Source organism: Rhinoraja longicauda, chromosome 6 (genome assembly GCF_053455715.1).
Source record: "Rhinoraja longicauda isolate Sanriku21f chromosome 6, sRhiLon1.1, whole genome shotgun sequence".
NCBI lineage: Eukaryota > Metazoa > Chordata > Chondrichthyes > Rajiformes > Arhynchobatidae > Rhinoraja > Rhinoraja longicauda.
The window spans coordinates 78,910,564-78,936,593 of record NC_135958.1 but is presented as its reverse complement, the minus strand read 5'-3'; the positions used below and the strand labels follow the sequence as shown (position 1 = coordinate 78,936,593).

Genomic DNA, 26,030 nt, shown 5'->3' with positions numbered 1-26,030 from the left:
CTCTTGCATTTTGTGAATAAATACCTTCGATTTGTACCAGCATCTGCAGTTATTTTCCTATACTGACTCTTGATGAAAGTCATTTGTGAGTTGTTGAACCAAAATCCTGTCTTCCATAACAATTGAAGTGCAAGAGAAATCCCCTGAGCTCAAGCCAATCATTACTATTCAATCAACATCACCTTCAAATTTGATTACCTTAATTCATCTTTGTCACATTATTGTTGTTAGTAGCAATATTCCCATAATATAAAATGCAATGCTACAATATAAAATGACAACCTCCAAAAATATATTACCAGCTACACAGCATCTTGTAATGTCCCAGGATCATGAAAGACACTGTACAAATGCAAGCTATTTCTCTTTTATGTGAGATCTTCCATCCTGAATAATATTGGCTGTCAAAGAACTCTATAGAAACAAATATTACCGCAGGAACATTTATGCAGTATCTGATCAACAGAAACACCGTCATCCATGATACTGGTAATGTTCTCAGAGAACTGAATCAGGTAAATGACGCCAACCAACATATTCAGAAGCTTTGCTGGAAATCCCCAAGAAGTGAAAGTTGGCATTAAAAACAATGGTTTCAACATTGTGTTCTAAATAAAATTAAACCCACAGGTTTGTAATTCATAGGGTCTTATCAATTTTTCTACTCAATTAATAACATTGTAGGCCACGCTCCCATCCATGGGAACCATTTCAGATCTCAGTGAATAACTGAATGGGCCAGAACTTTCTCAGAAATGCCAGAAGTTCCACTCCAAATTTCCAGCACTTCTTTAGGATTCCTCCAAGAATAAGGAAGTACAACGTTTGCTAGCTGTCCATTGTCAATTATTTTCCAAATTCTTTCCAATAATGACTCTTGAGAATTTAGATTAGTATGTTCTAAATCTATTCCTTTGTCTCCCCAACCTCTAAATATTTGCAGACTACGCAAGGATCTGCCATTGTGCATGACTTCACTGTTTAAGAATGTGATTGTTTTAGAGATAAATCCACTTAAGGTAAACTTTCTCTGTCGTCATCCCAAGTCAAATACAGGCATCTTGCTACTGGCCCATTTTACCAGGCTTTGTCTCTTGTTAGGCACCCTGCATTTCCTCGAATACTCAATGAATGTTTGAAATGTTAAAATTATGTAAGCTATTACAAAAATTAAATTCGGTGAAAGTAATTTAAAACTGGAAAAAATAAACTGCGTTTAAACATTTTCATAAACTCAAATAAAATACTCTGGGTAGCAAAACTTGGCACAGTTCCTCACAGCTGTTCTCTATTGAAGTTGACCCTGGGCTGGGTTAACATAGAACAGCACAGCGCAGGAACAGACCCTTTGACTCACAATGTCGGTGCTGAACATGACGCCAAGTTAAACCAATCTCCTCTGCCTGCATGTGATCTAAATCCCTCCATTCCCTTCATATTGATGTGCCACTAACGTATCTGCTTCCACCACACCTTGGCAGCACGTTCCAGGCACCCACAACCCTCCATGTAAAACATCGCTCCGCACATCTCCTTTACACTTTCCCCCTTTGACTTTAAAGCTATCCCGTCTAGTCTGACATTTCCACCCTGGAAAAAAAAGGTTCTTACTGACTACCATGATGTTTGAGCAGATTCCTTATGGTAAGTTTGGGTTCTCTTGCCAGATTCTGTGAAGAATCTAATGTTATATCACATTCAGGCAAATAGCCATGAATGGCTGCCAGCAACTTTGAGATTTAAGCATTTCTGCAAAACCTCAAAATTGCTGTCAGTTTTACCAGGAAATATTGCTGTTATTTCCCGAAATAATTGGCAGTTACCCATATAATAGGAATATTTCCCTACAGAACCTGTAGCATTACCTGATAATTCAATTTAGCCATCTAATTCAAACACCAACAGATCCATAATGTCCAGACAGATGAAATATCACTGTTTTCCCTTTGTTCGGGATGAATGTCATATATGCAACAACATTACATTGTCACTTTGCTTCATTTCTAATGAGACGTGTAAACAGGTTTTTACTCTTTTTCAGAATTATAGACGTTTCCATTGTTTTTCTTCTTTTTATGTTTATTGGCAGAATATCACACAGGATGCACCTTGATGTTTCTACAGGCCTGGGACTAACATTTTACCCAAGCTGCACATATTTGCATATCAACTCTCTGGTGCTATGAAGGCATTAAATTTGTATTGGGTAATAACGCCTTCGGAAACTGGTTGGCCTGGATTTCATACCAACATAATACCATTGTTTTATCTCAAATCAAAAGAGTGAACAGTTGGTTAATGTACTTGAGACAGGATAGGGATAGGTAGATAATTGCCAATGGATAGTAATCAGTAGGCTAATTTGAAGAGGAAAACTAGAGGAAAGTAAAATGTATTCATCGTACAATATTATGGCAATGATACCAGATGGTGTGTTTTTGACCTTCAATTTTGAATCAGGACATGGTGGGCTGTGCAGGTTAGGTATTTTCTATAAAGAGTTGTTTAATAGTCAACAAGTTTCAATTTCAGATAAGCATCAATAGCAGTCTTATCAGAAGAGGTTCTCTCTGTGATCTGTTAATGTAGCATGGCATTTTGCAAGAGAATGCTGGTGCTCACGTATTACGTTATTTTCTTTTGCATTCAAATCAAGTTGGTGAGACAAAGTAGCATGGTCGGGATACAGATTAGAAATAATACTATTTACAAGTTCAGATAATAATTTTGCGCACATAATCATCATCAGTCATAATTAACCTTTACCAGTTTTCTTTCGGTTGTCTAAAAGTAGCGTCACTGGTATTGTTCATCCTGAGAGAACAGAAGTGCTTTGTTTACTTGTTTTAGTGAGAAGGTATACATGGGTATAGTATACATAGGTGTAGGATGCATTTCTGTCATTACAAAGAACTAACACACTGGTTGATGAAGAAGGGTCTCGACCCAAAATGTTACCCATTCCTTCTCTCCAGAGATGCTGCCTGTCCCGCTGAGTTACTCCAGCTTTTTGTGTCTACCTTCAGTTGATGGACAATAATGTATATTGAGCTCCTCAGTGCTGTTCCACCAATAAATGAGACCTTAACTGATTGTACCTCAACTACATTATCTGCTATTGATCCATATTCCCTGATAACCTTGTCTAACAGAATTTTTTTTTAAATCTCAGTCTTTTAACTTAAAGGCACAGAGATTCTCAGGAGTCTTTGCTGTGGAGTAGGAAAAATAGTCAGAGTTACACAGCACAAAAACAGGGCCATCAGCCCATCTCATCCATGCCAACTTGATGCCCTTCTATTCTAGTCCCATATGCCCACATTTGACCCATATCCCTCAAAATCTTTCCTATCCGTGTGCTGAAGCATTGGAAAAGGTAAATGCTGGGTTAGTTGAATTGCAGTTTATGATGCGATGTGGGGGGGGGGGGGGGGGGGGGATCGCCTGCTGGAAAAGCTGCAATGGGATGATAATGTGTTTAACAACATTCACACTAGATTGTGATGCCCAAAGAAAGTAAACATATTTTTCATAGTAATTTCCTTCTTCCTTTGTCCTTCTGAAGATTTATAAATGGGTGGACATGGTGGGTTAAATGGCCTGTGTTGTATGACTCGATGACTTTGATTCTAACCTCTAATAAAACACAACGTTAACCTTTAAGCTAGGAGGCAATAGGCTGAGAAATTTAACCTTTAGAAATTCTTTCTACCCAGAAGTCCATGAATAATGTATAAACAAAACCTTCCAACTTCACACGTTTTTAATCTTCTCCATGCTATCTGTCCTATCTATGTCTGAAAGCAGATTGTTTTGAATATATCTTTAACCTACTATTTTCTTTGATATGCCCATGAGCTACATCACAAACTAAAGATTCATGGCTTCCTTTTGCGCTGTACTTTAAGTTGTGTAACTGTTTACTGCATCTTTTGCCAGGTGGTCTAAGTCAATGACACCGCATTCATTCTTCTTGCAACATCCTGTCACACTTACAAACTCCTTTACGTTGTTTGCCTTACAAATCTGCTAACATTTCTTGATTTCAGTCGTGGTCGGGATCTTGAGGTTTGATACACAATTCACAAATACACACCACTCTTTCATTTGTATGGATGGATTTCGAGTCCCTTGACTGTGTGAGGCACACTTAATGGACCTAATTAAATGTATTTTATTGGCCATTTGTAATTAATGGTGACTGTTCGCTTGAGCCAAAAGGTAACTGTTTGATAGTGAGATGTACATCAACCTTTGACATAGTTAAGAAAAAAATCATCTTTGGGGTATGTGCAAAAATTAATGAACAAACATTAAGCCCCTGCACACCACCCGATTCTGTCACAGGTGACTTGGTCTGGAAATGAAATTTGGCTTTAGCCGTGAACACTTCAGAGAAAATCTTAATCTTGACCATATGAGGTTTTAAGAGTGACACGGGCGAAAACCACATCATAGAGCTAGACAAATAGAAATGCATAGGTATAAGTGTTACAAATTGAAGAATAGTTACTTAATAAGTTACAAATTGGAGAACCACTATGAGGGTATAATGGGACTGACCACATCCCATTTCTATAGTCTCAGATAGAACAGACTGGGTGGGCCTCTACTTACAATACTGAGGTAGTTCAAGCTAGATACACAAAATCACTGAATACAAGCGCCATTGTTCTCGCTCAGAGACAGTGAACACAAGGTGGCTGGCAAGCACCAAAAGATAACCAAGAGCTGTCTATAATTTGTCTCCTTGTACCTTATGAGACACCTGGTTGAGTATGCATGTAAACATTTGCTTCTATTACTGATCTGCAGCCAGCTGAGGTTAAACTGAAAACAGGAACAATGATTGATGTTTTCCTTTGTACGACAGATACTTTGTCTGGAACATGTACAACTTTTCTCTACCAGTGATAAACAATAAACCTTTGATGCTTGTAACAGACCTGGCTCTCAAATGATTCTTCAATTATTTTATGTTCCCCCAGTGTATAGCAGTTTTTATTTGAAGGGTATTGCAACAACTGGCCTTGAAATGAAACCCCAGAAAAATATTCAGGTAGTAATGTAAATTATCACTGTATTTTCTATTTGAAGTATAGAAATGAGATGAAGTCAAAACCAAATATAAATCTGTTTTATAATCTCATTCATTGCCTTGCCTGTCAGCAAAAGACCTTTTGAGAAATGTGGAAAAGGGTAGCTCAGAAGTACTATGCTTTGAAGTACTAATACTGGAATGTTCATGTGAAAGATTTTCATGGCAATTCTACATATGGTAGAATTCACCCGAGCAATGCATCCCCAGGTGGAAGGAGGGCGGAGTCAAGGACAAGTTGTATTTCATTAATCTTAAATGCCTATTAATAGCTGATTCAAGAGTAGCCATCCAATGATTATTCAATTGAAGGGAACTGAGGGGGGTGAGGAATTGAAGTGACTATAAATGGAAAAATATTTCCTTTAATTATAATAATACTTCATGCATAATATTATAAGAAACCCATGTTGTGTAATCACCCTCCCTGAGTTTAATAATGTGTAATTACATTATTGTAAGTGTAGAAGAAAAATAAAATCTTCATTTACTTAATTTTGATCGGAATTAAATAAGGTAACGAAAGAGTGTGCGAATGTGGCAATTGACATCTCTTGTTGACCAGCTGCAGAAGATCATGGGAATCTGGCAAAACAAGTTTTAGACGCATTATCCCTTCTAGAATTGACCTTGTGCCTGTTTTTCGCTTATCGGGGAATGCATAGCGTTGATGAACAAAGCACAACAGTTGAGGACATAGATAGGGAAGCCTGTTTCTCAGTGGAAAGTTACTGAATGCTGGATCACAATAGTTAACCCTGTAATGTCGGTAACTATTGTAATCAAGAAACACAACAGCAGTAGCTGGGTAGACCACCTGCGCCCCCAACCGCTAGTAGTGCAGAAACGTTGCAGTAAATGGGGCTTATGATTAGCAAGGGGTTGGGGCAGTGGTGCGGTCTGCTTGAAAGATGAGATAGAATAATGGCAAGATGCCCTTGCATTATGTTTGACTTGTATTAACTATCTTGTTGAATAAGATTAACATAAACAAAAAGTTTATTATGACGAATTAAATAATTAATACCCATGTTGTGCATAGTAATAACAGGAAAACATAAAGCCAAGGACGAAGTATATTTTCGTACAGTTGTATCTAACAAAAAAAAAGTTGTTTACTGCACTGTATAACTGCCGGCTAATTCTGCTGCAAAGACAGAGAACTGGTGAGCAGTTAACTGCCACCATCTTTCCATGATATCATGCAATAAAGTCTCTTGAAGCGAAACTCGAAGTCTCTGTTTTTCCTTTAATTTTCCTCTAAGTCAATTTCCTCGACAGTATGTTTTGAAAATAAATAAAATTGGCCACCCTCACAATTCAATTCTGAGCTCTCTGGAGAAAGGAACTGTCAGTGGATGGAATCTGATCACAAACCACGTGGAAGAGATAAACTTGAGTGTGTAAGGGAACAGATGACAGTGCACCTGTGCTTCAGCAATGAAGAACTTGCCTGAGCACAAATAAAATGCCCCGTGAAAAGTCCCGTTTCTTCACAGATCACATGCACATGATGTCAAGAAGCTGACTTAAGGTTGAATGGCATCATTTGCTACTTGTCAGATGTTTAATTTTAATTCAGATATGCAGCAAATGAAAACAAGTAGAAAAATGGAAACTGAGAAATACGCACAGCCAATTCCAAGATGAATAAATCAACAATTGAAGGAAATTTAGCGAATTCTGACAGCTTAAAACATCATCTCTAATCATTGTTCTAGGCAATTGAATCACAGACAGCAGTAATATTGAATTAGATTTGATAGCAGGTTATTTGCAAGCAACATTCCTTATAAATATTGTTAGCAATTAATCTAACCACATGAGAGCTGAGAAAATATTCAAGTTACTATTTTCAATCCATCACAGTAGAAAACAAAACACAAAAGAGGGTCAAGAGGAGGTTTACAAGAATGATTCCCGGATTGAATGGGTTAGCATATGATGAGCGTTTGACAGCACTGGGCCTCTACTCGCTGGAGTTTAGAAGGTTGAGGGGGGACCTCATTGAAACTTACAGAATAATGAAAGGCATAGATAGAGTGGGAGAGGATGTTTCCACTGGTGGGAGAGTCTAGGACCAGAGGTCATAGCCTCAGAATTAAAGGGTGCTCTTTTAGAAACTTCTTTAGTCAGAGGGTAGTTAATCTGTGGAACTCTGCCACAGAGGACTGTGGAGGCCAAGTCAGAGGATATTTTTAAGGCAAAGATAGACTAATTCTTGATTAGAACGGGTGTCAAGGGTTATGGGGAGAAGGCAGGAAAATGGGATTAGGAGACAGAGATCAACCATGATTGAATGGTGTAGACTCTGGGCCGAATGGCCTAATTCTACTCCTATAACGTGTGAACTAACAATGATCTATTCTACCATTTCGTTGGTCAGCATCTCTTTCGATGTCTCGTTCTCACACCATAGCCTTCCTTATCTCTATATCTCCCTCTTCCCTGACACAGTCTGAGGAAGGGTCTCGACTCGAAACATCACCCATTCCTTCTATCCAGAGATGCTGTCTGATCCACTGAGTTACTCCAGCATTTTGTGTCTATCTTTGGTGTAGACCAGCATCTGCAGTTCCTTCCTACATAAAAAATGGTTTGTCCGAACACCAACCTCCTCAACTTATAGCACATAGAACAGTACAGCACATGATAAGGTTCTTCAGCCCACAATGCCAGCACTGACCATAAAGCCAAATTAAACTAATCCATTCTGCGTGTAAATGGTCCTTATCTATCTATTCAATGCATGTTCATGTGTCTGCCTAAATGTCTCTTACACTTTGTCATTGTTTCTGCTTCTACTGCCTCCCCAAGCAGTGTTCCAGGCACCTACCACTGTATAAAAAAAAATCCATATCCATGAGCATATTCTCCCTATCTGTTTCTCTTCATTTGTTGGATAAATTTTCCTCCTGGGATAAATAAAGTTCTATCGTATCGTATCGATAGAATCAACTTTACTGATATAATCACATGCATATTTATTTTAAACAAATCTTTCTTTTATTTATAGCAAGCTTCCTAGCTGGGCTCGAGCAGTGGTTCCAAGGATCTTTTACGTCACAGAGAAAGCTTGGAATTATTATCCATACACCATCACAGGTAGGATTTAGCACAGTTACATAACCTACTACTTAATGTGCAATGTTACATGAGGTTTTATCTTGTTCACATGACATCATCAGACATGAACTTTAAATGCCTTTATTGCACTTTCCCAGCTGAGTAACCCAAATGACTCAGTGTTGCCTGAAGAGCTGCTGAAGAATTGAAAAAGATTTAAGAGTAGACACACATTCTAGATAATAATCTAGATTGAGATTGACATTTGTGATTAGTGAGGGTGTCAAGGATTATGGGGAGAAGGCAGGAGAATGGGGTTAAGAGGGAAAGAGATTGAATGGTGGAGTAGACTCGATGGGCTGAATGGCCTAATTCTGCTCCTATGATTTATGAACTAAACCTTTTGATTATTGTTATCTAGGAACATAAATAGAAGCAGAAGCAGACTGTTCGACTCATTGTGCCTGCTCCTCCTTTCAATCAGATCACACTTCAGCTCTACTTTACTGCACTAACCCCAGAGCCCTTAATTTCTTTAATATCTAAACATTTACCAATCTTTGTATTGAATGTTCTCAGTGACTGAGCCTTTACAGCCCTCTCAGGTGGAGAATTCCAAAGATCAACTTCCCCTTGAAGAAATTTCTCCTTATCCAATTCTGAATAGCTCATTTTCTGAATAGTTCACCAGAGAATGGTTCTTGATACATTAACTCTGCATCGACACTGTGGTGCCCTTAGGATGATTGTAGATTTGAATGGAATTAATTTTCACTCTGGTGAACTTAAATAGACCCCATCTGTTTAATCTCTCCCCACATGACAAACCTGCCATTTCAAGAATCAATTGGCGCATCATACAAATGGTGAATGCAAATATCAGGAACATATCATTGATATTTTTAATTGGATGGCGTAGATATAATAATTTCCAAATGAATCTATCTGGTTCATCGGGTTCCATTTTTTCACTTTCCAGCCTTTGTCTCTTCCCTTCTTCTCCACTCGCCATACAAGATATTGTCTTTCTTCACTCACGCCTGATGCAGGGTCTCAATCTGAAACCTTCACCAGCCCTTCGCCTGCAAAGATGCTGCTTGACCTGCTGCATTCCTGCAGATTTTTTTCGTTTCAGAATGAAGAATTGGATGAGATATTGAAGATATATATCTATGTTTAGAACTCGACCCCACGAAAGAAAAGGAATTCAGTTGATTTTTTAAAAAGGGGATCTGGGTGTTGGGCAAGGGCAGAAAGAGATGGATAGAAAATTGGTTGACAGACAGAAAGCAAAGAGTGGGGATAAATGGGTCCCTTTCAGAATGGCAGGCAGTGACTAGTGGGGTACCACAAGGCTTGGTGCTGGGACCGCAGCTATTTACAATATACATTAATGACTTGGATGAAGGGATTAAAAGTACCATTAGCAAATTTGCAGATGATACAAAGCTGGGTGGTAGTGTGAACTGTGAGGAAGATGCTATGAGGTTGCAGGGTGATTTGGACAGGTTGTGTGAGTGGGCGGATGCATGGCAGATGCAGTTTAATGTGGATAAGTGTGAGGTTATCCACTTTGGTGGTAAGAATAGGAAGGCAGATTACTATCTGAATGGTGTCAAGTTAGGAAAAGGGAACGTACAACGAGATCTGGGTGTCCTAGTGCATCAGTCACGGAAAGAAAGCATGCAGGTAGTGAAGGAAGCCAATGGAATGTTGGCCTTCATAACAAGAGGAGTTGAGTATAGGAGCAAAGAGGTCCTTCTGCAGTTGTACAGGGCCCTAGTGAGACCGCACCTGGAGTACTGTGCGCAGTTTTGGTCTCCAATTTTGAGGAAGGATATTCTTGCTATTGAGGGTGTGCAGCGTAGGTTTACTAGGTTAATTCCCGGAATGGCGGGACTGTCATATGTTGAAAGACTGGAGCGGCTAGGCTTGTATACACTGGAATTTAGAAGGATGAGAGGGGATCTTATCGAAACATATAAGATTATTAAGGGGTTGGACATGTTAGAGGCAGGAAACATGTTCCCAATGTTGGGGGAGTCCAGAACCAGGGGCCACAGTTTAAGAATAAGGGGTAGGCCATTTAGAATGGAGATGAGGAAAAACTTTTTCAGTCAGAGAGTTATAAATCTGTGGAATTCTCTGCCTCAGAAGGCAGTGGAGGCCAATTCTCTGAATGTATTCAAGAGAGAGCTAGATAGAGCTCTTAAGGATTGCGGAGTCAGGGGGTATGGGGAGAAGGCAGGAACGGGGTACTGGTTGAGAATGATCAGCCATGATCACATTGAATGGTGGTGCTGGCTTAAAGGACCAAATGGCCTACTCCTGCACCTATTGTCTATTGAAAAACAACTCGAATGACTTGAATAATGGGATCTGTGGGAAGGATGGAACAACACTGATTTTTCATCCATTCCATTCATTCTGGCCTATGAAACATATGCTGTTCATCAGTTAAGGCAATCTAGCCCACACAGTTAGATATAAATTGCCCCGATCGGGGAGCCCCGACCGTCCTGACGTGGCAACGACAATAGCCTGACCGCAGGAAAAGACGGCAGGGGAAGAGAAAAGACATTGTGGCCTTCCATCACAGTGAGGAGGGACTGGAGGAGACTCACTGTGATGGATGTTTCTTTTTGTTTGGTGTTAGTTTGTGATTGTATGTGTTATTGCATTTTTATTGATTATTCTTATTGGTCTTATTGTTCAACTGCGGGTAATGTTTCATTTCACTACACATTTATGTGTATGTGACAAATAAACGACTATGACTATGATTGTGTGAAATTTATTGCTTTTGTTAATAAATGATTTCACAGAAAAACATTTTATAAATCATGGAAAAGTAGTACCTGACCAGTTCCAATCTTAACATAATTGCATGCAAATTATTGTAGGGTAGAAAGAAACTGTCTTTACTGAAATGATGGAGCAAACTGCTGCAGTTACTAAGCTACCATTTTCAAGTGCCACTTGTAAACACAAATGCTGAGATTATATAATACTTAACGCTTTACTGCCTTTAATGTTATACAGCTGCAGCTCAGGCTGTTCATTGAACAGGACATTTTCAAAAGGACACGTTATTTGCTTCATCTGGGAATATTAGTAACCTATTTAAATTAGCATTTATTGTTTTATAACATTGTTACAAAGAGCCATGGACAGACTACTTTGCAGTTTATTTACCTTGAAGTATTTTAAATAATTCGATTTTTAAACTGGATTGACACATTCCCATGTTTTGTCATTTACTGAGGGAATTAATTATAAGGTATACATCAGTGTTGCAATAACAAACTGCCACAAAATGTATTATAGTTCATTTTCAGTACAATTGGCCCTGTTGTAGAAGGTCATTCAATTGTCCATTCCCCCACCATCTTATTGTCCCCCTTTCACTGAACTCTGCACCTTTTTATTTAGGACCTAGAACAGTACAGCATAAAAACAGGCACTTTAGCCCACAATGTCCGTGCCAAACACGATGCCAAAATTAACTCACATCTACCTGCACTTAATCCATATCCCTTCCATTCCCTGCATCTCCATGTGCCTATCCAAAAGTCTCTCAAATGCCACTTTTGTAACTGCCTCCACCACCACCAACCCCCATACCCACACCCACAGCATGTTCCAGGCACTCACTCCCTTCTGTGTGGTGGTAGTTTTGAAACACATCATCATCTATAAGCTTTCTTCTAATGCTGCATTATAACCATTCTTAGAAGATGCAAAATAGCAATTGAGGATTACACTGGTTTTGCTTTCCAGCCTTTCCACTCCTTAGCTCCGCATTGATGGTTATGGAGAGTGTTTTACTCCAGTGCTGGCAGGCTCATTCTTCTAAAAACTAAAATGATACAGCATGACTGTGCCGCAATACTGCCCATGAATTGATTCTCTTTGTAAGATTTTAGAGGTAATTTCTGGATTAATGTTACCAAACATTTGTCTCGGCCCGAAACATCTCCCATTCCTTCTCTCCAGAGATGCTGCCTGTCCCGCTGAGTTACTCCAGCATTTTGTGTCTACCTACAATTTTGATATACACTGTTGTCATTGCCAAGGCTTTCCTGAAGCATTCATTTCACAGTCCTTAGTTAATTTTATGCAGTTTCCTCATTCAGAGTCTGTCGGGCCATTTATTTGTGGTTGATTCTACGACACTTTAATATTTAGTTTAAATTCTGTTTTCATAGCATGCGGCATATTCAAATATATCTTGTCTCCTTGAAGGTTTGTAACTGATGTGTGCTGAACACTGTAACTGAGATTGTGCTAATTAGCTAACATAATAGTTATAGGGAGACATCGTGTTACTCCTGACACACTTAACATTCTCAATTCTTTACACAAGCAGCAGTTGACAAAAAAACCCTTTAGATGACAAAGCATGAAAAGGATGTAAGTGATTACAAATTCTATTTATCTTGAGGAAGGAGACCAAAAATATTGAGCCATTTGTGTTCAGCTGATATCAAACAACAATGCCAATATCTCGTGAAAGCAAAGACTCAGGAGATTTGCAATTGTAAGAAGTGGGATCAACTGGGAAAGACAATGAGGATTAAGTGATTGGTGGGTGCAGAATGGGGTTGTTTATTTATAAATGGATTGAGAAGAAAGTTAAATGAATTGTGGTAGAAACAGAGACTGTAGATAAAAATATATTTGACCTTTGCTTTCCATTTAAAATCCCTGTTGTGAGGTGAAAATGCAAATTGGTACCCATACTTGAACTCATCTGGATGAAAACAGGTGAAAGGTCTTTTTCGTGACCACCGTTAAATTGATGTCTAGCCCAGTGGGCACAAACCCATAGATTTTTATACTTTTCAAATTTGGAACCATTTGCTACCTAATCAAAATGAAATATTATAATGTATTTTTAAAAGATAATTAATTGACCATTTGTACTTTGATTTGCCATGCCATCTACAGTAAATTATACCAGAGATTCTAACGCCCAGCCTGGGGAAAATGAGATACCAATAAGAAATGCAATAGCTGAAGAAATAAGCAGAGAAGGATGACTGTCAACTTGGGCAGTCTACGACAATTGGAAGTAGGGTACAAGCACCAAAATGTGTGAAGCCTTAGGAAGGTAGATATGTAAGTTAACCTTTCTTACCTGCCCAGCACTTTCATCAAACTAAGCCTGTTACAAACATGCCCAACTTCTCACATAAGAGATATTCCACACTCTTAATGATAGCTATGCGTTGCTTATTGGAGGCTAGAGTCGTTGGAAAAAAAAGAACTGTCAGTGGTCCAAATCTCAGTGTTTTTGGAAGAGATTTGGGTACATTGATAAAATCACATTTTGGCACTTGTGGTTGAAAAAAAAACTGTATTCCAACAGCAGACACAGTCTACTCTTTGTACGAGTCATATCTTTACAAACTGAATATTATTTCAACCTATATTTAAAAGCAAGATCTTCTTACTGAATAAGGGTCTTGACCCAAAACATCACTGTACCTTTTCTCCAGAGATGCTGTCTGATATTCCAGCTTTTTGTGTCTATCTTCTTCCTCAAATATCTTCTGCCAAAGTATTGACTTTGACAACATTGTTTTCTTCAAAGAAAGGAAATATGCAGCAATACATTTGCCTTCTTTCCCGCTGAGTTACTCCAGCATTTTGTGTCTGCCTTCCTGAGATCTCCTCCACAAGAAGTCATCAAAATATATTCTCATATAATTTTAATGTTCATTGCAGGTAATCAAACATTGAATGCCAATCAATCATCAAAATTTACTTGTGGATGGCGTATCTGCAGTAATTAGCTGGAAGAACCATTACATTGAAAGCACTTGCTGATACTTTCCTATCTTCAAGCAATAGGTACATGGGAAACACTTCAGCTGAAATTTTGACCACAAGAGCACAGAAGAGGTGAATTAGTATCAGAGGATAGACACAAAAAACTGGAGTAACTCAGCGGTCAAGCAGCATCTCTGGAGAAAAGGGAGAGTATCAGAGGAGAAGTCTTTCACTGAAGTTATTACAGCCTCTGAATTGCTAGAATTGGAGCCATTTTAAAAAGGTTGCCCTCTGCATTTGGAACATCATAGGTTTGTTCATCAAAGGTAAGTTTAAAGTTTTAACTCAAATGGAAAATGACAATAGCGTTTTCATCAAGTTGCAGAAGTGTAATAGTCACTGAAATTAAAATAAGTTGTGGCGTTAAATCAATATTTTTCCTTCATTTGAACATGTAAAATGGAAACAAAGCATTTTCAGCCTTTGGAAAAGTTCTCAGCCATTAGTGAATCTGTTACATTTTATTCATGATTATTTCAGGATTCAATTACCATTTTTATTCCAGTTGCTTATTGGTCCTTTGAGTATTTTATTGGATTTCAGCTAGATAGTAATGGATATTGTTTCCATTGCTATTCTTGATATAACATTTCAATGTTGACTATTTTTGGGATCAGGTGAGGGCATTTCATGAAAGTGAAGTGTAATGGAGGAAGAATGTAGAGCATTCGTACCTTTGATCTAATTTTCTAAAAGTATGGTTGTTTCGACAGCAATTTCTGTACATTTTGCCGTGGTGATTCACAAGAATTCAACAAACCCCTCAATTTACCCCCATAATCCTCAATTCTCAGACTCAATCATGTTCCCAATCACGTTCCTGCAGAAACATACGTACATCAGAAGGTAAATTCCCTTTGTGCTTTTCAAGTACATTTCTTGGCTGCTAACACATAGTTATGTCATCATATACCTGGAATTAGGTTGTCCCTTTTCTTTGGTAGCTATGATTGTCAAGTATCCCAGATAAAAATATATTTTCATACAAAAAGAAACAAGTGTTGAATGAAAGGATTTTGCCTAACTTATTTTGCAGCATATAGCAATTTTTTTTTGTGAATCCAAATTTGCATGCTGATGATCAATTACACCAGAATATTTGAACATGCTTATAGAAATAATTACAAAATAGATTATATGGAGCTGTGATGAATGGTTATGATGTTTCTGCTTCCCTTCCCCCACTATAACACGTGATGGTCTTAATTAAATGTTGGACTGTGTATTCAGTAGGATAAATTTATTGTGCTTACATTTGCTTTTAACACTTGGTGTATAGTTTTTGAAAGTACTGTATATTGTGGGCAATAAATCCATGCTACCTATATTTACAGTTTGTCTTTATCTTTCTCTTTATGTGCCATTTTATTGTTGGGAACATGGTACAGAATACACCGTAAGTACCCTCTGCATTATGTTACTTTTGTTTGGTCGCTGAGCTGTGAAATACTTTATTTAAAATGTAAAATCGATATGGAGTGGTTAGGTTTTTACTGCAGGCATTGATCCTGATTCTGATCTATTTAAGGACCATACTTGAAATGTTGATCAGAAGACAGATACGCCTCGTCAGCAGCTTGCATAGTGATTATAAAATCATCAGAAAGACTTTAGATGTGTCTCTCATCTTTGCTGAATTAGCTGATTTGTGGTATGAGATGGGACAGTGGTGATAGCACGACTTCAACAGTCTTCAAAATTGTGCAGGTTGCCAAGGATAATGTTTGGATAAACCTAGACCACTGAGACAAGCTATTTGACTTAGGAAATGTATCTCATTAAAACATTTTAAGAACTATTTTACTTTTATTTTGGCTACTTAAATTGTTAAGTATCTAGAACTTGACTGTTGGGTCAAAGACTTGTGTTATCTACCTATGCAATCCAAAGAATCAGATGGTTTAAGAAAGCTCATGTCTGGTAACGCACTATAAAAACCGGAAACCATAATCGTCTGTGCACTCTGTTTACTTCAAAGGAGCTTTCATTTTCACTTTCATGGTAGTGGGCTACCATGTTCTGTTTTTGTAAATGAACATCTGCTGTGCTATAAATTAAGCTATAGAGACCAAGAATGCCCAAGTTGATTCCTAGTCTGTAATGAGACCGCTGATACCAGCTGAGATAATGATGGAGAATGCGAGATTTGTTTCACCTCATTGGCTGACTGGAGTGTTATGGGCAATGGGGAGAAATCTGAAGAGCTAAAGTCTGCAGATGCTGGAAATCTGAAACAAAAGTGAAAATGCTTTAAATGTTCAGCAGTCAGTTTACATGTTTGGAGAGAGAATCAGTTAATGTTTCAGGAATAATAATCTTTCATCAGAACCAGGAAAAGTTAGAAATAAACCATATTTTAAATTACAGAGAAGCGGAAGGGGTGGAGAGAAGGAAGGGAATATCTTTGTTTGTAATATATATGAATGATTTGAATGAAAACATTGATGGTCTGATAAAAACGTTTGCAGATGGCATGGAAATTGGTTGCGTTGTGGATAGGGAGGAAAGTTGTCAAAGAACACAGCAGGATATAAAAGAGGCACAAGAGACAGCAGATGCTGGAATCTGTAGCAAAAAAGGAGAGCTGCTGGAGGAACTCAGTGGGTCAGGCACTATTTGTGGAGGGAATTATTTTGGCCGATGATACGATATTGGCATTTAAGAGGCTTTTAGATAGGCACATGGATATGTAGGGAGTTGAGGGAGTTCAGCTGCAGTCAAAGAAGATTAGGCATCATGTTTGGCACAGACATAGTGGGCCAAAGGGCCTATTCCTGTGCTGTGCTATTCTATGGTTTATGAAATGTTAAATAGTAGAAGGCATAGTTTAAGGTGAGAGGGGGAAAGCTTGAAGGAAATTTGTGAGGCAGAAGTTTTTATACAGAGTGTGGTGGGTGCCAGGAACATTCTGCCAGGGCAGATGGTAAAAGCTAAAATGACCGTGATCTTTAAGACGCATTTAGTCAGGTACATGAACAGACAGGGAATAGGCGTATACGAACCATGTGTTGTCAAATGCATTTGGCACAGTGCTGGATGCAGATATTGTGGGGCAAAGGGCCCATCCCTGTGCTGTGCTTTTCTACAAATGTCTGTGAAAGGGTGGAGATAAGAAAAACATGACACAGAAGGTGTTGGCGCCAGCAGGGAGAGAGTGATGAAGACTTGTTAAGTGCAGCTGCGCTGTCAGGAGCAGGTGTGAATCGAGAGAGATGGATGAGGACTAAGGAAAGAGATAAACCAAACAAAAAGCAATAAAGGAACCATGGAAATCTGAAATAAAAGAGAAAGTTGAGCAGTTCCTATATACAGCAGAAAGGTTATTGAATTCAATATTGACTCCTGAGGGCTCTAACATACTTAGACTAAAGGTGTGACGCTGTTCCTTCAGCTTACATTTGGCTTCAAGAAGCCATAGACAGATATGTGGGTCAAAGTGGAAATGGAATGAAGAATTAATCGCATAGAGTTGAAAGCCCAAGGTTACACTTGCAGAAAGGAGGGACACTACAATTACCCAATCTGCATTTGATTTTTCAAATGTAGAGGAGACCACACATCACGAGTACAAAACACATTACACTAATTTGGAAGAAGTGTAAGTGAATTGCTGCGTTGCCCAGAAGGGATAGCTGGGTCTTGTGACCAGGTCTCACCACATTGGTATTTCACTCTTAACCTTGGCCTCCAGTTATCTCTTAATACTGTAGTAGTGTCCAACACCTCTGGCTGTTGTGGTTGAGACTTTGGATGCCACTGGAGATGTTTCTCAGTGGGCCAATTGTTTCTTTTCTCGCTGCAACCAGAAGTTTGTTTGCTTGTTGTTTTCAGTCTATTATATGCCTCCAAAACTATGAATGGATTTTTCTATTCATTCCATTGTTGGGGAGACCAGACCAGCGTTTATTGCCATCCCTAACTGACCTGGTGGAGGTGAACTACCTCTTGAACTTTTGGTGAAGGCACGCCCTCAATATTATTTCATAATTGCCGCCACTTCCATTACGCTTGGAAACTAGGTTCATTTAGTAAAGACAGCAATTGGCAAAGCAAGCAGAAACAAATATGCTGTTAATACAACACAGCTACTGATTTCATGATTCATAATAACATTGCAGATTTTGATTGACCTCCTGTATAAGCTATATATTTCTAGCATCTGCGATTATCCCATTCCTTGCACTGAAGTTTTAAAAACTAGCTACCCAAAGATTCCTTCTCTCCCGAGATGCTGCCTGACCTGCTGAGTTACTCCAGCATTTTGTGAATAAATCGATTTGTACCAGCATCTGCAGTTATTTTCTTATAGCTACCCAAGGATGGTGGGTATTACATTTGTAGATTATAGATGTGCAAATGCTCTTTGGTTACTTTTAGACAAATATAAAATACGTTTCTGATAGTTATTTTGATGTAATATCGATTGAATGTTCATCTTTGTTATTTGGACTTCTGTGGAAAATTGGGAAACTAATTCTTGTAAAACTGGAATTCTACATTTTATGAAATTGCACAACATTATGCAAATATAATCACCTCTGAATATCCTCTGAGTTCATATAATTTTTGACGGGTGAGTATTGTTTCAGTGTAGGGAGCACTGCTGCCTCACAGCAGATTTCTCCAAGTAAAGGTGTATTTTTTTTAATGGGTTCTTTTGCCTCTAGCGTACGAGAACTATACATCATGGAGGAGATATTTAGTGAAACCGCCTGGAAACAGGCCATTCTGCTCACCCCGAGTCCATGCCGAACATTGATTTCACATTCACACTTGATCTATGTTATCTCACTTTCTCATTCATTCCCTACTACACACTTGGGGCAATTAATTTTTTTAACACAGGCACCAATTAACCTTCAGAGATACATTGGGGTTTGGGAGGAAACCAGAGCACCCAGAAGAAACCAACGCGGTCACGGGGAAAATGTGCAAACTCCACACAGACAACACCCGAGGTCCAGATCTAATCCAGGTCTCTGGCGCTGTCAGGCAGCAGCTTTACCAACTGGGCCACACTGCCGCCCTAATTGTATTCACTTCTATAGCTTCCTCTGGTAGCTCATTCCAGATATTATGGACTATCTTCTGAGTAAATAGGTTGCCCCTAAGGTCCCTCTAAAATCTCTCCCTCTCGCCTTAAGTCTATGCCTTTGTGTTTTAGAATCTTCTCCCTTTACTTTGCCTGTCTTGCCTACTTGAAAGGGAATTGATATTGTACTTGATAAAGTTGAATATCAATCTAAATTCTGTGCTCAGGTCTCTACTGTAAAAAGTTAAGAGGCACAAGGGAATGGTATTGAATTAATCCTGCAAATCTAGATAAAGTGGAAAAAGAACAATGAGAGAGAATTCTCTGCATCTGCAACGCTTTTAATGATTTGAACCCACAATTCATCTGATTCAGATGCATAAATATGGTTGCTGTCAAATAAAACAGTAAGGTTTAAATAAAGGTATTTTAATATTCTGGAATAATTACCCTCACATAAAATAATGGGAAATGTGTTTCAGTATTTGTCATGATGAATGTCTGGCTGTGATAACTCAATGTATGTTCATAATTTTTGGAGTTTGGAGAATGTTCCAATAAAAGGAAACTAATTAATAAGTGAATGACAAGAATCTGCAAGTTCTTTTGTAATGCTGGTAAATGAGGCACTGAAGAAATTGAAGAATACTCTTATGAAATCAGAATGCTAAAGGATATCTGCCTAAAGATTGAATGATGCATGTTTAGGTACATTAAACAGCTAGTTAGGTTGCATGGTTTGTTTTATGTGGGGGGTGGGGGGGGAAATTGGGGGAAACTTTTTTTCAATCTCTTACCTTGACGGAGATGCAATTTCATTCCGTATCTTATCTCCGTCCCCTCTGCGGCCTAACATCGAGGAGTTGACTGCCTTTCCTGGAGACCGGCCCGGCGCTTCATGCCGCGGGCGCGGCGCGGAATTTAACATCGCAGAGCTGTGATCTCTTTGCTGGGGATCGACTGTGGAGTGCTCCAACCGCGGGGCCTGTGGACTTTAACATCGTGAAGCCCGCGGTCTCTGGTAAGAAGAGGCCGACTCGGGAGCTCCATGCTGCGGTGAGAGTTTTAACCGCCCCAACACGGGAGTTTTCGACCATCCTGACACGAGGCTTCGGACCGTCGGCTGCTTGATCACAAGCCCCGACTGCAGATGGTTCAACAGCCCCGACCGCGGGAGAACAAAGAGGAAGATGATTGAACTTTATTACCTTCCATCACAGTGAGGAATGTGGAATCCGCTGTGGTGGATGTTTATGTAAAATTTTATTTTGTATGGCTGTGTGTCTTGTTGCTTTTCACTTAGTATGGCTATAGGGTAACTCAAATTTCACTGTACCTTAATTGGTACACGTGACAATAAATTGATCTTGAAATCTTGAAATCCATCCACTGATGCTACTCAACCTACTGAGTTTCTTCAGCAGTTTTTGTTTTGTTGCTCAGTAAACGGTATGTGTGGGGAATGGTTTTGGGGAGGAGGCTATTGGCACCTCTGTGGAGGTCAGGATAACCTGACCAGGTCAGTGGTCAAGAGATAACGTAATCATGGATTTTGGGGACCTGGTGGCTGGATTGGTTGATGGGTCTACATTTAGGTAGGTGGACATCGTACATTGGAGATTTGGGAGTGCATTTGGGAGTGCAAATGGTGTTTGTTGTGGATAGAGCCAGGAGAGAACTGGGTAAGTGTATTCCTTGGGACCCATTACAGACGGACTCCAGATTTCAAGATGCTGAAGCAAACCTCACAAACAGAGTGAAAACTTGCTTCTGTGTGAGTGAAGAACTGGTGAACAAAATACGATGGGCCTGGAACAATTCATATACCTTGTGCAGCCTGCAGTACGTCCCTGATTTAATTACATGACATACAGAATTGGCTGCTATAAAATTCAATTTACAGGTAATGGTATTTCATTCAGTTACATCTACTGGTAAAATATTTTAAAAACCAATAAAAGTATAACAGCAGGAAACCGTAGGGCATTTCAGTGAAAGCAAATTTGAATTAAATATTTTATCAGAGTTTTTTTTGATGTTGTTACTTATAATGTGAATGGAAAATTATCCCTCTAAATTACATATTATTCCAAGTACTACATTACTTTGTTTTGTCTTGGGGTGGATGTGACTTAAATTGCCCGTCACAAAATGAAGACTTACTGCAATGATACATCCTGTAATTAGGTATAGTAAGTTGGTTTTCACATAAATTCAAAAATTAAAATTTCCAAGTAAATTTAGACCATATTGTATGCAATACTTCTCAAAAATATAAGCATCGTTTTGGGTTGAAACCCTTCCTCAAACATCTTCAGACTTTGAGTCTGAAAAAGGGTCTCAACCTGAAGTGTTGCCCTCAATAGATGTTTCCTGACCTGCCGAGTTCCTCCAGCACTTTGTGTTTTGCTCAAGATTCCAGCATCTGCAGTTCCTTCTATCTCTTATCAAAAATATGCCAGTCATTAATTTTGTGACTATCCTTTCATATTTTGATCTTTGGATAGCTGAACATTATGGAAGATTTTTAACTCTGAGGCAGAAATCAGGGAATTGGCAGGTGTTTTCAGAGATACCTCAGTGGAATCATCAGGGTAGAAATCATCGAAAATACATTGGGAACTTATCCAAGTAACATGACCTAGCTTTGCGTGAGCTCACCATCAGTGTTAATCAAACTGCTTCAGGTCTGCAGAGATCAACAAAAGTGGTGAAAAGTAAACAGAAAACGATGAAACCACTCAGTGGGTCTAGCCTATTGAGTGTTTGCAGCTTTTGCTACTTTTATTTCAGATTTCCAGAATCTGTAGTTTTCAGACTGACGAGAAGTGTTTTGCAGATTTATTTCTTCTTTAAGCAGATTGTCTGACAGTTTGGTACTTACTGCAGTTCAAGCAATAGAAGCACAAGGAGGGTCTCCATGTGTGGGAAAGAACTGCAGATGGTGGTTTATACCAAAGATAGAGGAAAGAATTGATACACCGAGTGTACATGTATTCTCCAGTCTGGCATGCCACAGTAAATGGGTAATACCAGTCATAGAGTCATAGAGTGATACAGCGTGGAAACAAGCCTTTCGGCCCAACTTGCCCACACCGGCCGAAAGGTGTGATGGTGCGACTCAAATGGGACTTGAACCCACAATTCCCAGCTCCAGAGGCTGATGCCTTTTCCATTAGGCCACTGGGTCACACTGTGGGCCACACTGTCCTGTTCACATCATAAATAATCTTTCACTCAAACTACAGACGGAAATAATTACTTACCATGAATGCACATTGGAAGTATTGTAAAAAAAAACGATTCATAAGCGTCAGTTCATTGTTCATTCTCCTACATAAACTCACAGTTCACTTCAGCTCAAGTCACTTTACCTTATGATCAATGGCAGAATCTAAACACATAAACTGAATACTGAAACAAGGAACTGCAGATGCTGGTTTACAAAAAAAGACACAAAGTGCTGGAGTAACTCAGTGGATCAGGCAGCATCTCTGGAGAACATGGATAGGTGGCGTTCTGGGTCAGGGCCCTCCTTCACACTGAATTGCTGTTCTTCCTAGCCTTTGTACAAAATATATTGTCACTAAGACTGTATTAAATAATTATTTATTTTTACTGTGGAAATTATGTTTATTGTGAATCTGAAGGTGTAATAGCATGTAATTTTTGATTTCTGGGACCAATCTGGTGCTTCTGTTGACAGTTTGTCTGAGAAATCTGCAAGGAACTTAGTGGTAGCTTAAAAATCACCCCAGAAAAGCACGACTTTGCCTCAGCATCTGTCATCTTTCATCTCACCATCATTGTTGAAAGGCAAAAATGTTTTATATCCTAGGGAACAACAACTCATTTAAAATCAAAAGTTATAGGTCTATGTATTTCAGATAAGACGGAGAGAAATGATTATCAAGACTGTAAGCTTTGTCAAAAATTAATTGCAACGACGTTCATAAACTGCCTAGCCTATAATCTGGTGATTTATTGTGTCATCACGAAGATTACAATCCTGCAATCATTACAGTGCATTCAGAAAGTATTCAGACCCCTTCACTTTTTCCCCATTTTGCTGCTACAGCCTTATTTTAAAATGGATTAAAAAAAAAATTTTTAAATCATCATTCTACACACAATATCCCATAATAAAAAAGTGAAAACAGGTGTTTAGAAATTTTTGCAAAGTAATTAAAAAGAAATAACTGAAATATTGTAGTGGGTGCGGTCGCCGCGGAAATCAGGCCAGACGCCAGGTGAGTAGTAGCTATACTTTATTTCGCAAGGAACACATACACCGCACTAAAGAACTCGTGAGTCGACACACCCAAAACCTTTTATAGTCCCAGACCACCTGACCCAAGGGAACTGACCCAGGAAGTGACCTAATCCCTCCCGTCCACTGAGTGCCGAGTGGAATAACCAAGGAAGTGGCCTAGCCCCCGAGCGCCGCCACAGGACCCCCCCCCCCCCCCAAGAACCGAAGGCACGAAACGGACAGGGGAACAGACGAAACGGCCAGCCCGCGTGCGCGCCATGACGGGCGCAGCAACCGGAACCACCCCGCCAGGGGAAAGCACCCGCGGGAACTCCAGGGGTAAGGGCCGGGACGCGGGACGACCCCGAGGGCGAGGCCGCGCCAGTAGAACCGGCTGGCTAACGTCCACGTGTGCCGGCTTCAGCCACAATATCACATTTACGTAAGTATTCAGACCCTTTACTAAGTACTTTGTTGAGGCATTCCAGGCAGCATCTCGGGAGAGAAGGAATGGGTGACGTTTCGGGTCGAGACCCTTCTTCAGACTTCTTCAGTCTGAAGAAGGGTCTCGACCCGAAACGTCACCCATTCCTTCTCTCCCGAGATGCTGCCTGACCTGCTGAGTTACTCCAGCATTTTGTGAATAAATCGATTTGTACCAGCATCTGCAGTTATTTTCATATACTACTTTGTTGAGGCACCTTTGGCAGCGATTACAGCCTCAAATCTTATTTGGTATGACACTGCAAGCTTGGCAAACCTGTATTTGGGTAATTTCTCCCATTCTTCTCTGCAGATTCTCTCGAGCTCTGTCAGATTGTATGGGGAGCATTGATGCACAGCTATTTTCAGGTCCCTCCAGAGATGTTCGATCGGGTTCATGTCTGGCAGGGCCACTTAAGGACATTCACAGACTTGTTACAAAAAACATCTCCACGGTATGATGCTGCCACCACCATGCTTCACCCTAGGTATGGTATTAGGCAGGTGATGAGCAATGCCACTTAGCATTCAGGCCAAAGAGTTCAATCTTGGTTTCATCAGACCGGAGAATCTTGTTTCTCATGCTCCGGGAGTCCTTTAGGTGCCTTTAGGCAAACTCCAAGCTGGCCGTCATGTGCCTTTTACCGAGGAGTGGCTTCCGTCTGGCCACTCTACCATAAAGGCCTCATTGGTGGAGTGCTGCAGATATAGATGTCCTTCTAGAAGGTTCTCCCATCTTCACAGAGGAACTCTGGAGCTCAGTCAGAGTGACCATCGGGTTCTTGGTCACCTCCCTGACCAAAGCCCTTCTCCCCCGATCACTCAGTTTGGCCGGGCAGCCAGCTCTATGAAGAGTCCTGGTGGTTCCAAAGTACTTCCATTTAACAATGACGGAGGCCACTGTGCTCTTCGGGACCTGCAATGCTGCAGAAATTGTTTTATACCCTTCCCCAGATCTGTGTCTCGACACAATCCTGTCTCAAAGGTCTACAGACAATTCCTTGGTCTTCATGGCTTGGTTTTTGCTCTGACATGCACTGTCAACTGTGGAACCTTATATAGACAGGTGTATGCCCTTCCAAATCATGTCCAATTAATTTAATTTATCACTGGTGGACTCCAATCAAGTTGTAGAAACATCTCAAGGATAATCAATGGAAACAGGATGAACATAAGTTCAATTTTGAGTGTCATAGCAAAGGGTCTGAATATTTATGTAAATGTGATATTTCAGTTATTTCTTTTTAATTACTTTTCAAAAAAATTTAAACACCTGTTTTTGCTTTTTATTATGGGGTATTGTGTGTAGATTGATGATAAAAAAATAGAATTTAATCCATTGTAAAATAAGGTTGTAATGTAGCAAAATGTGAAAAAAGTGAAGGGGTCTGAATACTTCTGAATGCACTGTATCTGCTTTCAGTTATTCTGGTCGTCCCTGTGATCTGTATTGTGCGTGAAATTACATCTAAACAGAGTTCATTCACTCATGACTATGCCGCTATCAACTTTTCTTTCTTAAATGACCTTTGTAACTGATTGACAGATGCTAAAGATAAACAGTAATCCCTTGTTAACCTGGGAAATAAGTTCATTGGAACAATTATCAAATCATCATTAAAACTTAGTACAGTTGAATAAAAATATTTTTAACAGTATCACAAATGCTTACTTGAAGGAAACATGTGAATGGAAAACTGCTGTTTGATTTGTTTCTGCTCTGGAACAGCTATACAACAAATATTCCTGTTGCTGAATAAGCAACTCTCACTGGAGTGGGTAAAACATCTAATGTGTTTATCAGTCATGGGAGCGTTGGTGCTACAGTAACTAATTTCAAAAGCATTTTATCTGAAGGTCAATAAATAATTTGAAGCATAAATTCCTGTTCAGTATTTCCCGTATGTCACAAGTATGCAATATGATACAGTTAGAAATATTTGGTCTGAAAAAAATCATCAACTGTTCAACATTAACAGTAAGCATCTTTAAAACAATTAATGAGCTGTTAATTCACACAGCATTTCATGATATTAACCACTTCCTGCCAGCATTGCAATGTACTGTATATTCTAATGTGATACACAATACTAATATTTACTCCTTTAATGATTATCAGAGATATTTATCAAGCATGAAAGTATGCCCAATAAACTGATTTAAAAGAATTGCCATGAGGAATATTATGGAGAAGTGGGAAGCACAGACAACTGATTGATGTAGTATTTTCTCTGGTTGGCAATATGGTGTGGCATAGTGTGAAG

The 26,030-nt window shown here is 39.4% G+C and overlaps 1 protein-coding gene across 1 annotated transcript in view; it reads left to right on the top strand.

The window, feature by feature from the left end:
- The window catches only part of pitpnc1a (phosphatidylinositol transfer protein cytoplasmic 1a), a 186,527-nt gene that overhangs the window by 102,583 nt on the left and 57,914 nt on the right, over positions 1-26,030 (top strand). The window contains exons 3-4 of the mRNA XM_078401430.1: positions 8,115-8,203; positions 15,388-15,395. Coding sequence (XP_078257556.1) covers positions 8,115-8,203; positions 15,388-15,395 — 97 coding nt within the window. The remainder of the gene's footprint in view (positions 1-8,114; positions 8,204-15,387; positions 15,396-26,030) is intronic.